The 12119-nt window shown below is 39.1% G+C and overlaps 1 protein-coding gene across 2 annotated transcripts in view; it reads left to right on the forward strand.

Moving 5' to 3' along the window:
* The window catches only part of limk1a (LIM domain kinase 1a), a 51844-nt gene that overhangs the window by 24964 nt on the left and 14761 nt on the right, over positions 1 to 12119 (forward strand). For both annotated transcript variants that reach the window (XM_026191799.2, XM_080288979.1), the window contains one exon: positions 3183 to 3321. In XM_026191799.2, coding sequence (XP_026047584.1) covers positions 3183 to 3321 — 139 coding nt within the window. The remainder of the gene's footprint in view (positions 1 to 3182; positions 3322 to 12119) is intronic.

Here is a 12119-nt window from a genome sequence, read left to right on the forward strand (position 1 = left end):
GAATATATTAATGAGTCTCTCAGTTTTTACTCTAGCAAACATGGACAGGTATTCAGCAAAGTGAGTAAGAATCCTTAAAGTGCAGCAAAGAGAAAAAAAGGGAGGGGATGCAGAGGCTGCACCACATTTCAGCCCTCTGCAGAAAATCCTAGGAGCTTTAATTTTTTGGGAGGGGGATAAATGATCAAAACAATTTCCTTTTTTTTATTGTGTTTTGCAAACTAGAATTCAAACCCCTAGATAGTTCATTTAAAAAAGAAATTAACAAGTCTGCATAAATAAAAAAAAGACAACCAGGAAATTGGAGACATCCTTTTCCCCAACCACCGCTCAATCCACATGTCCACCACACAAGTCCTACAGTACTTCCTGCAGCTGTTGTGTAGCTCTTTTGCATGGCATAAGGTCCAGCAACAAAGTGCTCACCCAGCCTTAGTAACCCTGTCCCAGTCAGAGTAAGTAGTCCTTGTTTCTTCCTTCTTTCGTAGTAGTTGCTCTTACTCTGACCCCTCACCTAGAATCAACTTGTATTATTCTGGCTCAGGGATAAAGTCAATTATGCTCCAGCTTCTGAATCCATAATATGTTTAGAGCAAGCAGCCCTTGTTTTAAGCTGCCCTGAGCAGAGATGAGCCCAGACGGCCAGCTGATGGGAGGCAAGCTCCACTGGGAAGGACCAGAGATGCTCACTTAGTCATGGATGCTAGACGCACTGATTTAGACAGATTACAAACAAGCACTCACAGTCTGTAAGCACGTCAGCAGTGTACTACCTCACCAATGCATTATCACATGCATGGGGGATTAGCACACATTTTGATTTATGGACACATGCAGAGCTATTGTGCCTACAACTTTCACAAAGTCATGCAGTGTGGAGAAAAAAAGCAATTGTTTTCTGATCGGCTGGAAAATCAGGAGGACTCAGCCTGTTTTTTTATGGACATTTCTTTCCCAGTTGTGTGTTCAACAAAAGTCTGACCCATAAGAGATTAACACACTATTCCCATAGAATTACTTTTCTTATCTGCCATCAGTTACCAGGAAAACACCTGGACTTATTTTGAATGTCACACTCACATGTGTATCAGTCTGTACTATCTGCATTGTAGGTGAACTTGGAAGTTGTGTGTCTCGTATCTGTCTCATTGTCTATCACCATACGAACAGCCTTTTGTCTGTTGCCGTCTCAGCTGCCTTCTGTCTGTCATCATCTGATGTCTATCAGGGTGACTGACTGGTTTTGCGATTAAACTCTGGTGATATACTAGCTCTAGAGATAAGGATGTTTTTTGGGCTCGCTATCAGACCGTCTTCTTAGTAACTGGTGTAGACTCAGGCTCAGAAACCATACCACAACACTGGCTTATTTTCAGACACTCAAACGGGAGCAGCCTGATGACAGAGTGTTTTGTTGTGTGTATGTCTGTGTGTGAGTGTGTTTGTGTGTTTTAAATTCATGTTAATAAAATAAATACATTTAAAGTTATGTAGGGTAATGAAAATTTGCATGTTGTCTGGTTGAAGCATGTATTCTTGTGAAATCTGTATATACAGTGATGGTTCCTTTCCAGGTGTACAAGCTGCATGTTGCACAGGGACTAAAACACCCTTGCACCATCAGAGACACAAGCTTTTCAACTGAGTGCTGATAACAAGCTGGATGGTCCTGCTTCTGGATCACGTTCTTTTTTGCATCATAGAACTTTAATCTGCAATTGCTGATTGTACGTGAAATGTACTCACAGACGATGACTTCTGGAAATCTTCCTGAGTCCATCCAGTGATTTCCATGCCACTTGAGTATCCCAAGATCCGTCATGTTTCCAGTATTGGTTTTTGGCCTTGCACCATGCACTGGGGATTTCTCGATTACTCTGAATCTGTTGAGGATATTATGTGCTGTAGATGATGAGATATTTGTTCTTTGCAGTTTTACATTGAGGAACATTATTTTGAAATTGCTCCACAATTTGTAGACTCAATTTTTTATTTTTTATTTATTTATGAGAAACTCTGTCTCTCAAAGGTGCTCTTTTTATATCCAATAATGTTACCAATCTGTTGCCAGGTAACCTAATTGATTGCGAAGTGTCCCTCCAGCAGTTTCTTCTTAGTCCACACCGCTTACTTTTTCACCCTTTTGTTACCCCATCACAGCTTATTTTTAACACCTTACTGCCATCAAATTCAAAATGAGCTGTTTTTTCTCTCCCTAAAATGGTAAAATGTCTCAGTTTAAAAAAAAGTTTTCTATAATCTGTTGTGAATAAAATGTTTATAAAATTTGCATTCCTTTTTGTTGACATTTTACACAGCGTCCAAACTTTGTTGATATTGGGGTTGTGAATTAATCAAAATACGATAAAGATAACATAAGATACACTTTATTTATCCTATTTATTCTAGGTTTATGCTAGCTTACTAGGCTAACTTAGCCTAGCTTACTAGGCTACGTCGGTTGACGTAGTGTTTGCTCTGTTTATCGTTCATGTTTTCTATTTGCTGTGACTCTGTTTTGTTTTTCCAGTCATAAGCTGTGGGTTAATGTATTATCATTTGCCTATTGCGTGGTGTGTGACGGGGCCACGAAGGAACTTGTTATCGCTATGAAAACTATAATTTGGAGCTCTGCAAGGCGTCATTAGGAGGGTTAAAGTATGGTTTACAGAGAGCAGTACAATATTATGTTCTGTCAGCACAATAACAAGTCAATCTGCTGTGCACCACTTAACTTTCCTGGAGGTCTGACCTGCAGGTTGACTGAACTACTCAGGGTGCTGAAAATAACAGCTGATGAATCTGTTTATAATATTGATCAGCAGTAAATGATTTTACATGTAATTGTTTAATTCATCTGTTTTGTCTGCCCATTTTAAATATGAAAGCAAGGTTAGTTTATTTTATTTCTTTTTTTTTTTTTATTAGAATATCGTAAATTGGAAAAACTTTTGGTTTGGTTTGTTGCAATTCAAATATTTCATTCTGGTTGTTGTATGTTTTTAATTTCTGTGTTGTCAAAAAGTTTAATTTACTTTTCCTCTTTTACGACTGCAAAGGGACTTGATCATCTTCATTATGTTTGGATTATTCATGTTTAAGGGAGCAGTGGTATTACTTTGTCTTTAATCTTCTGTTAAATTAATTGTTCTTGTGTCCGTTTCTGTCTCCTCTCCTGTTAGGTGTTGTGAGTGCAGCGCCTCGCTGTCCCACTGGTATTATGAAAAAGATGGCCGGCTCTTCTGCAAGAAGGACTACTGGGCCAAATTTGGGGAGCTGTGCCATGGCTGCAACGACCCGATCACCACTGGCCTCATTATGGTAAGAGGATCTGCCACTTAACTCATCACTTAGCACCCCCACGGTTCTTGGTTTGCCGATAAACCTTGAGTTCAGGCCGTGACAGACCCATACACACATCTGAGTCTGTACGTTTACAGCCTCACTGGCTGCTGTGCGCCAACAAGCGTAGATTTTAATAGGACATGTGCCAGACCTATAACTGACCCTGATGCCTTTGGCAGCTTAGAGAGATCTTCTTACAGACCTCCAGTGAAAGTCCGAGCTCTTGTTGTGACACAGGAGAGGTTTGAGTGCACAATAGATGTGGCCACAGTGCTGGAAAGCAGATAAACTTGGCTTCTGCTGATAAGTGCTGCTGCATTATAGAAAAGACAAGATACCAGCACCAAAAGAGACTTGTGTCTATTTGTTGATTAGTGATGGAATCACACACATTCAAAGCCTGGAGAGACTGATTAATATTGTATGTTGGTGTAATAAAATATGTTGTCTTTATATATCTGAGGGCCCAGTTTCCCTGCCAGTGCAATGCCAGCAGTAGCAGAAATGCAAATGGATGGCGGGTTTTTTTCTGATGTTGTTTTGTGCCTGTTTGCAAATCTCCTGGCGTGTTAACTCGTCGTTGCTGAGGTGGTTGGAGAGATGCAGCCAAGATGATATTTGGATGGTTCACACTGTAATTTCAGCTGCAAAAAACAGTCTTCCTATGCTGCTAAGATCACCTCTTAGCACAAACATTAGGCCATTTCCAGGAGATTCCCTTACAAAGCAAGTTCAACACACCAAGGCTATGTTTTCTGTATCTGAATCTATATTTCTTACTTGACTATTATTCCTGGCTACAATCAACATCCCAACTAGCAGAGATATTCCAGGAGTGATTATGTGATTTTCCATAGAATGATCGTCACCCTGAGGTGGTTTTGTATATGTTGTTCTCTTATCTCTTATCTTGCTCCTGAGCAGAATAGGCCTGCAACAAGTTCCCATGGCAGTGTAGCCCTGTGAGAAGTGAACCGGCTTTGTGATACCAAATACTCACCATTAACACTGATGTTACCTGGATAAGCCCAAATATAGCTACTTATCTGATCTTTTGTTCTTGTTATTTTAGAAAAGTGAAAGAGCAGTTGCTGCATGCCTGACCTTAAATGTCTTATTGAAGTAACAAACTTGTAAATTTACATAGAAATGTGGTCAGTGTGTACAGTTTGTTCATGAAGCAAAGCTCATTCATTATTAAAGTAAACAGCTGTTTTGGTTTTTGGTATGTCGTGTTCACGATACCCATTAGAGCAAACGTTATTGTTGCAGGTGTTGCAACCAACAACTTTTACTTCGAAAGTGAACATTTGTGCCATACTGTTCACACCTGTTAGCAGTGAAGAGTCTGTGTCTTCCATGCAAGCTATGAGCGACCAGGTTTGCTGCAGCTGTCTAGAGGTGCAACATTTTACCATAGTAAAATGTGGTAGTCGCAGTAAGATTTGTTTAGTGGCTCTTTGAAGTAATAGTGTGCAGTTATTGCCACCCACACGCTGGTGGTCCTTTGATGGGGGGAAGCTGAGTTCATTCTTTGCATATCGAGTATCTGGTTTTCCACATTTTCCTCCTGGTCAGAAGCAGAAGCTAGCAGAATGCAATGTTTGGGTCCATGTGTGTATTTTATCATTCCTCTGCCTCCAGACAGCTTGCCCTTTGCTGTGCAATCTCAGTAATGATACAGAGGAGACTGTAAAGTGAATTAGGTGGAGTGATTGCTACCTCTTTCTCCTTCTCTTTCTTGTTTATTGCTTCTCTTACAGTGCAGAGTCACTGATTGACTGTCTCTGCAGCTGCACTTTAGCAAATTTAAGATTGGTGAGCCAGTCCAATTGTATCACTGTGCACACATGCAGACCAAGGTCAGCTCCCTACATCTGTGCCACACCCCATAAAGAAGGAGAAGCCTACTCCCATCCTGCACAGTCACTCTGACGCCTATGCAGATTAGTAGGAAAGCACAATCCTATTTTTAAAAATCACTGAGGCCACTGCACCTTAAAAAGCTGCTGTCACAGTCGGTGAAACCATTTTGAGCTCCATCATGCAGTGATGAGTCAGAGTCTGCAGACAAACATGGAAGAGCTGTTTTTGTGTTTCACAGGATTTCATCTCTCCTGCTACAGTAATGTCCACAAGCAACGCCTAGATTTGTTTTTTCTTTGTGTGTTTACTATGTGCAGTTTATTGACATACAACAATAACACAGCATCATCAGTGCTTCATTCATGATGCATCCATAAAAATGCTTGTCCGTAAATCAAATCACAAAGCTATGGATTGTATGAAATGCCCTCATGCTCTTGCTTTTAAATGTTTGGGGTGTATCAGATCATTTCAGTAATTTTCCCAAACTAACAGTGCAACAAGAGTGCCAGCTTTGTGCAGCAACTTAGTGTGTGGACATAAGAAGGTAGGCAAAAGCTCACTTTCGCACTTTCCAGAGACAGTTATTGCTTGAGTAAACAATATGAATGCCTTTGAGACAAAGGTGCAAAAGTCTGAAAGTTTTTCCATTCACAGATTAGAGAAGCTTGGAGGAGTTAATAAGCTATTTGCATCAAGCTGGTATATCAGAACGCTTGTGTCCTGTACATTTTAGTTCGTTTTCACATCTCAACTATCTAATACAAGCAAATTTTGACACTTTTTTTTTTAAAATTCACGATTACACTGACAGTGTCAAAGTAGAAAATGAATTAGAACTAGGGGTGCACTAATTGACCAGGCAGGGATTGGAATTGACTGGTCATCCTCACACATGTCCAGTTGCGAGCTGGTCTGTTTCATGCATGTGGAACAAATGCACAACAGTGTAGATAGGCAAATAGTCATGTGCACAGTCACACACAACATGATAGAATTAAAGTAAACTGTAGGGGAAACACCATGAAAGCAATTGTGACAACAAATCACATCAGACTCTTTATTCACCTTCACCCAGCTGAACAGGGACATTTAAGGAGGCTAACAAATTCTTAACATGCCTGTAATATAATTCTAAGTACCTGACATTTGTTTTGTTAAATATGTTGTATGAGCTTCTGTTTGGTAAAGAAAAAGATCTCTTTGAATTTGGGGGTTCAGCAACTCATTTTCAGTTAATTATTTACACCTGCTTCCAGAGTAAAGCACTATATTTTTAGCTGTCTATAGAAGATCCTGTCACTCACTGCAGCTTGGGGGGATTATAAAGAAATTGTGAAGTTTAATAATGTCTTTTATAATGAAAATTCAATTTTGCATTGAAGAAAGTTGACTTTTACTTGCACATGCTGTCATTTTTAGAGAGGAAGTCAGAATCTAAAAAAAAATGGTATCTGTAGGTCACACTTGGAGAAAATCCAAAAATGGGATAGCCCAAAAAATTGAAGTTGATCCTTCTCTAATCAAAACAGGACAAAAACACAAAGTCTGTGCAGTTAAGTGATTAAATTATTTCTTCAGTGTAATAAAACATCGATTCCAGATGTTACACGGTTACTCTTCAGAAAGACTGAGTTTGACTGGTTCTTTTTTCCTTTAGGCACTTTAGGACTTTCTTGTAGTGGCTCCACAGTGCAGTAGTTTACACCTTTGCAGATCCTTGGTTTGATCCTGGGAGAAGACAAATCCCTTGAGGAATGTGTAAGAAAGTGCATCCTGCCAAATCAAATATGCGGAACTCCTTCCTATATTGATCCCTTGTAAATAAGGGGAGCAGCTTTTCTTTTAGGACTTTCTTGTACATGTCAGGGTAATATTTTTTATGGTTGAAAATCCCAGAAGAAGAGTCTCTCGGTGGAGACAAGTGGAGATTATTTTGGCTACTACAGTTTCCAGGATCAAGAATGAAATATTAAGCTTGAAATGCTTTGGTGGTTTCAGTCTCCCTTTGAATTTCCTGATTGCTCCACGTGTCTCTGTTATTGTTTTGGACCGTAACCACTGCTACCCTGTGGATGGGGCTATTAAACCAAATAAATCTAACAGTATGTCTTAGGCTGTTATATTTTATTGAAGGGGCCGTTGGTGTGTAAACAAGTGTGTGTCTACAACCTCTGCTGCTCTCAGCACCTTAAGCTGGAAGTTGACAGAAGTTAATTCAGGTAGAGAATAACTCTTAGTTATTTACTACCTACCTGTACTTGCACTGATTTATGCAATGAACAGATGGAATTGAATTCCCTCTCCTCTCATCACTCTTTCCCTCCATTACTCCTCCTCCTGACAAATGAATCTGCAGTAATCCCAGCTGTGCCCCCATTCAGTTTAGAGTCAGTCAGCCTTTCTGCAAACAAATCAGGGCCAAGATCCATCCAATGGAAACTGTGCCAGACATCGACCCGAGCCTGGTAATTATCCAAAGGTTGAGAGTGGATTGTTTTGACTGTTTCTCACTCTTACTTTGTTATCTTTGCCACAGCGCTTTGCTGTCAGTCGGCCCTGCATGCCAGCAGGAACTTTTGTTGTTGTTGACTGTGATGGCTGTGGTGCAGTCTGAGCTCTGATTCTGGACAAAGTGCAAATACAAAGTGCTGTAAATAGAAAAAATGAATAACACTTTTGGAATACTGAGTTTTTTTCTAAGTTGGGTTTACTTTACACAAGTCTAAATTACATTCTTGTTTATTGCATGGCTTAAAAAAGCAGCAGTTCACAGATTTCTGTTAGACTCTACCTTAACTCTTTGAACTTGTCACAGTTCATTTTTGGATTCAGTCCTCTTTGGTCCCTGACCATCTCCACTATGCTTAGGGATGTAGAAGCTCCATTCATATTGTTGCTATGATAGTTGTTTAGGGCTCTGATAGTATGTTTGGGCTAGTTGTCATGCTACAGAGGGAATTTCAAACACCTCCCTGATGGTAGTGCATGATAGATATGAGTCAAAAATGAGTAAAACTGCTTCACATTGCTGCATATTTGAGACATACATTAGTTTTGAAGAAGTAGGAGAGCAGAAGTAGAAGGAACAAAGTAGAAGAGGAAAAGAGCAGAACAGTTCAAGATTGAGAAATGTGGAAATGTTTTAAGAGACTCTAAGTTGGGTTGTGTAGCACTAAATACAGGTACACTGTAAATATGCTGTATAAAGTCTGCAATACTTGGCAAGCGGCCGCCTGCATAGTAAATCTGATGTGATTTTCAGCTCAGGTTGCATATATAGTTGTATATGGTTTGTCTAACTGAGCCAAAATGAAGTTAAAATGGAAAATCAAAAGAAAAAAGGGAAGACAAAAACATCTACAAAGTAAGTCAAATATATGAATGTGTCTGACATTAGCGCTGCTGCCTGTACTGCCACTTCTGCTCCTACAGAATCATACAGTTACTAAGGCAAAGCTCTTTCCACAAAAGACAAACCAAATCAGAGGACTAGTTAATAAACATGTTGTATAAAAGTGTAAAGTTGATGGGGAAATAAAATGCGCTGAGGAGTCTCACAGGAAGCACTGCACTTGGTTGTTCATGAGAAAGTAAACTTTTTATATTAATTGAAATTATTACTAAACAAAACGATTGTATGGCCTGAGTTTATATGCAGCGTGTCCATCAGGTCCCAAACCCTTTCCAAGTTTGCTGTTTGTTAGTTTTCATTGCGTTGTGTTACTGACAGCTTTGGAGAGATGACGGTTATTCTGGCCTGACAGGCCTTAAACAATAAATCTCAGGGACTTTTCCCTTGCTGTGTCTTAGAATACAAGATGTACTGAAACAGTTGGAGGTAAAATCCGAGGCGTTTCCCTGAAATCACAAGTGTTTGTGAGTCTTTGGAATTTTCTTTTTTTTTCTTTGGCATCATGTGTTCCTTTATGAGAATTTCAAAACCCTGTTACAACATGTGCTGTACTTCTGTTGTGTTCTTGACACGTTACTGTTGTTTTCAGTTTCACTCAGTCAGATGTATCTGAAAGTTTGTGCGGTGTTAATTATTACATAAATTAGCTTATTATATTAAAATAAGTTAAATGATGAAATATAGGCATTTGTGTACATAGTTTTTCATTTGAACTGTTCAGCAGATTTAGGTTGAGTGAGGGTATACAAATGTTGCTTTTCATTTTTAGTTAATATTAAGTAATACTTGTGTCTGGGTTGGCTGTAAAACCAGTGGAAAGTCCCAGATCTACACTGAACTTTACCAACTCCCACTGGTCTGATGTGTCTTGTGTGTACATGGGAGTCTGCCAGTTGTTTCTGTAACTGCCTGATGATTCTTTTGCCACTAAGTGAGGACAGATACATCGAATGTGTTGCCAAAACATATGTCTAAGATGCTGCAGTTCAGATTGTGGTACTGCTTTTTCGAGAGCAGCCGTTGATCTCATCAGTAACTAACTGGTTTAAAGCTCTCTTTCAGCATGTTGTAATCTCTTTAATTTGCATCGTATTTTGAAGTCTGAATATGAACTCCCTCTCAGAGGCCAGGTTCTCACACTGTGCCCTGTTTGATGGCAGGAAATAGATTATGTTACGATCACTTCCCTGTTTTAAATATTTTAATCAGACATAGTAATCTGCAAATGGCCTTCAGTAAAATGTGTTAAGACACTTGTTTATCATTTCCTCTTCCCGGTGTGGAAACACTGATGAGAACAGCCACCTCTGTGGGCTGAATTCCCCCCCGTAGGGTAGCTGTGGGCTGTTGGGTTTCACTTCTGAGTTCTGTGCCTGCAGCTTGGACTGAACTTAACTTTTGCTTTCTGCAAAGAGGCCAGTTTAGTGTCACACACTATACAGGTTACTGATGCAGTTTTTCACTCCTGTTGCTAATTCTTTCTAATTGAATACCTCACGGATTGTATTTAGTTCTTTGTTTTACAGCAGTTTGCATGTAGATTTATCTAAAGTTGATTAAAGTCCCGAACCTTGCTTTGCTTACAGCTGGAAATATATTACAGAATATTTCAGACTTCCCAGCGTTCATCTGGTAATTGGGTTAATATCTCTGCATCGCTTCCACAGAGTGTAATAATTTAAGGAAGTTTGTTTTATTACTCATGAAATCAGCTTCTTAAAGAATATAACACAATCCTAATTAAAAGGATATTTACTTCATAACATACTTGTTGTATCCTATTCTAGTGACATTTCTGAGAAAATACTCAGTTCATAATTTTCTAGTGACATCATAGCATTATAAAAATAACCACCTGGTGAACAGAGGGTGAATTTCCTCCAGTGCATGACAGTAACTTTATCAGATGGGAAATTAAATACTTAATGACTGCTCACTGAGCTTGCTGAGTATGAGTAGAGTACGCTCCTGCATGCAGACAAATTAAGCACAGTAGCAATCCCTCCCTTTTTCTCAATTTGTAAGCAGTGACAGTTAAGCTGAAGTTTTCATTGGATTTCTATAGTGAAATTTGATCATAATGTTAAACCTGGTCACAACTGCGCAAGTAACCATGAAGCTAACATTTGATGAATCAGCATTACTTATATATAATTATATATATAAGTTAATATATATAATTAACTAAGTAGTATTCTGCATACTAAGACAGTCAAGAATGTTTTTGTTTGTTTATTTTTGTTTGTTTTTCTCTGCCTTGGATCATGAATAACAGAAATATTTGCCTATTCAGATAGACACTATAGTGTATTATAATGCTTCTTTTGGAGGATCAGGTTTCTTAGTGACTCTGGTCCACGTTTCCGTGACAGTGCCACGCAGATTTGTTGGCTGAACATTCATAATGCAAATCACCTGTTCTGCGACATCACAAAGATGCTGTATTAATTTGAGATTTGAAAATAAGACCTCACTTTCCAGTTCTAAGTTGACAGGAGTGGCACAAAGTGTGGTTTTTCTTTCAGCGAGTTCTGAAATACAAAACTAGCCCATGTGGAATCAACAACCACGGCACATTCAAAGTCACTTAAATCACCTTTCTTCCTGATCATGAAGCTCACTTTGAACTTCAGAGGTCATCTTGACCGTGTACATGCCTAAATGCATGCTGTATGCATCCTGGCATGTGACTGGCTAATTAGACATTTAACAACAGCTTAAATAGGTATATATAAAAAATGTCCAGTGAGTGTAACTAACCATACTTTTGTACACTTTACATCCTGGCTACAGTGTCACAAGTGAGATTGTTAAGTGGGTATAAAGGTTAAAATTAAAGAATCCCAGGAGCTCTGTCTCTGACTTAGCATTAACATATATCTGTGAGAACTGTGTATGCCTTGTTATATAATTTGTTTGCATTTCTGTGTGAAAACCTTTACTGATTATTTTCCTAGAGCTTCAGTCTCTCCTACCAACAAAAACCCTGCTTGGTTAATGCTGACTTGGCCTAGGACCTTTTGCAAGAGACATTCTTTATATTGAATCTTGACTCCCATGTACTGTGTATTGCTATTAGATTAGCAAAGTTTGGAATCATTATAAAAGCTTTTTGTCACTAGACCTTCCAATAATCACATTATTAAGATAATATGAATCCATATCATATGCTTGCCTGGCAGCTGTCTCTCACTGCAGTCTGTCTCCACCACTTTAGCGTGAATGGGTCTGAATGTCTATTAATATCTGCACAGTGCACACTCAGATGGTCCTCCAGCACCGGTCTAAAGTGAGGGCAGAGACTTGGACTTCTTGGCATGCACGACATGTTTGTGCCGAACTGTTCTGTACAAGCTAAGACGGGAAAAGCGCAATAGGACACACCTATTTGACAGTATATGTAACAAAGAGCTGTCTCTGAACTTTTTTTCAACTTTATGTGGTGAAATCCTGCCTGTTGTAATCTGACATTAGCATAGGACAAGACTTAAAA

Source organism: Astatotilapia calliptera, chromosome 14, assembly GCF_964374335.1.
Source record: "Astatotilapia calliptera chromosome 14, fAstCal68.1, whole genome shotgun sequence".
NCBI classification, from domain to species: domain Eukaryota; kingdom Metazoa; phylum Chordata; class Actinopteri; order Cichliformes; family Cichlidae; genus Astatotilapia; species Astatotilapia calliptera.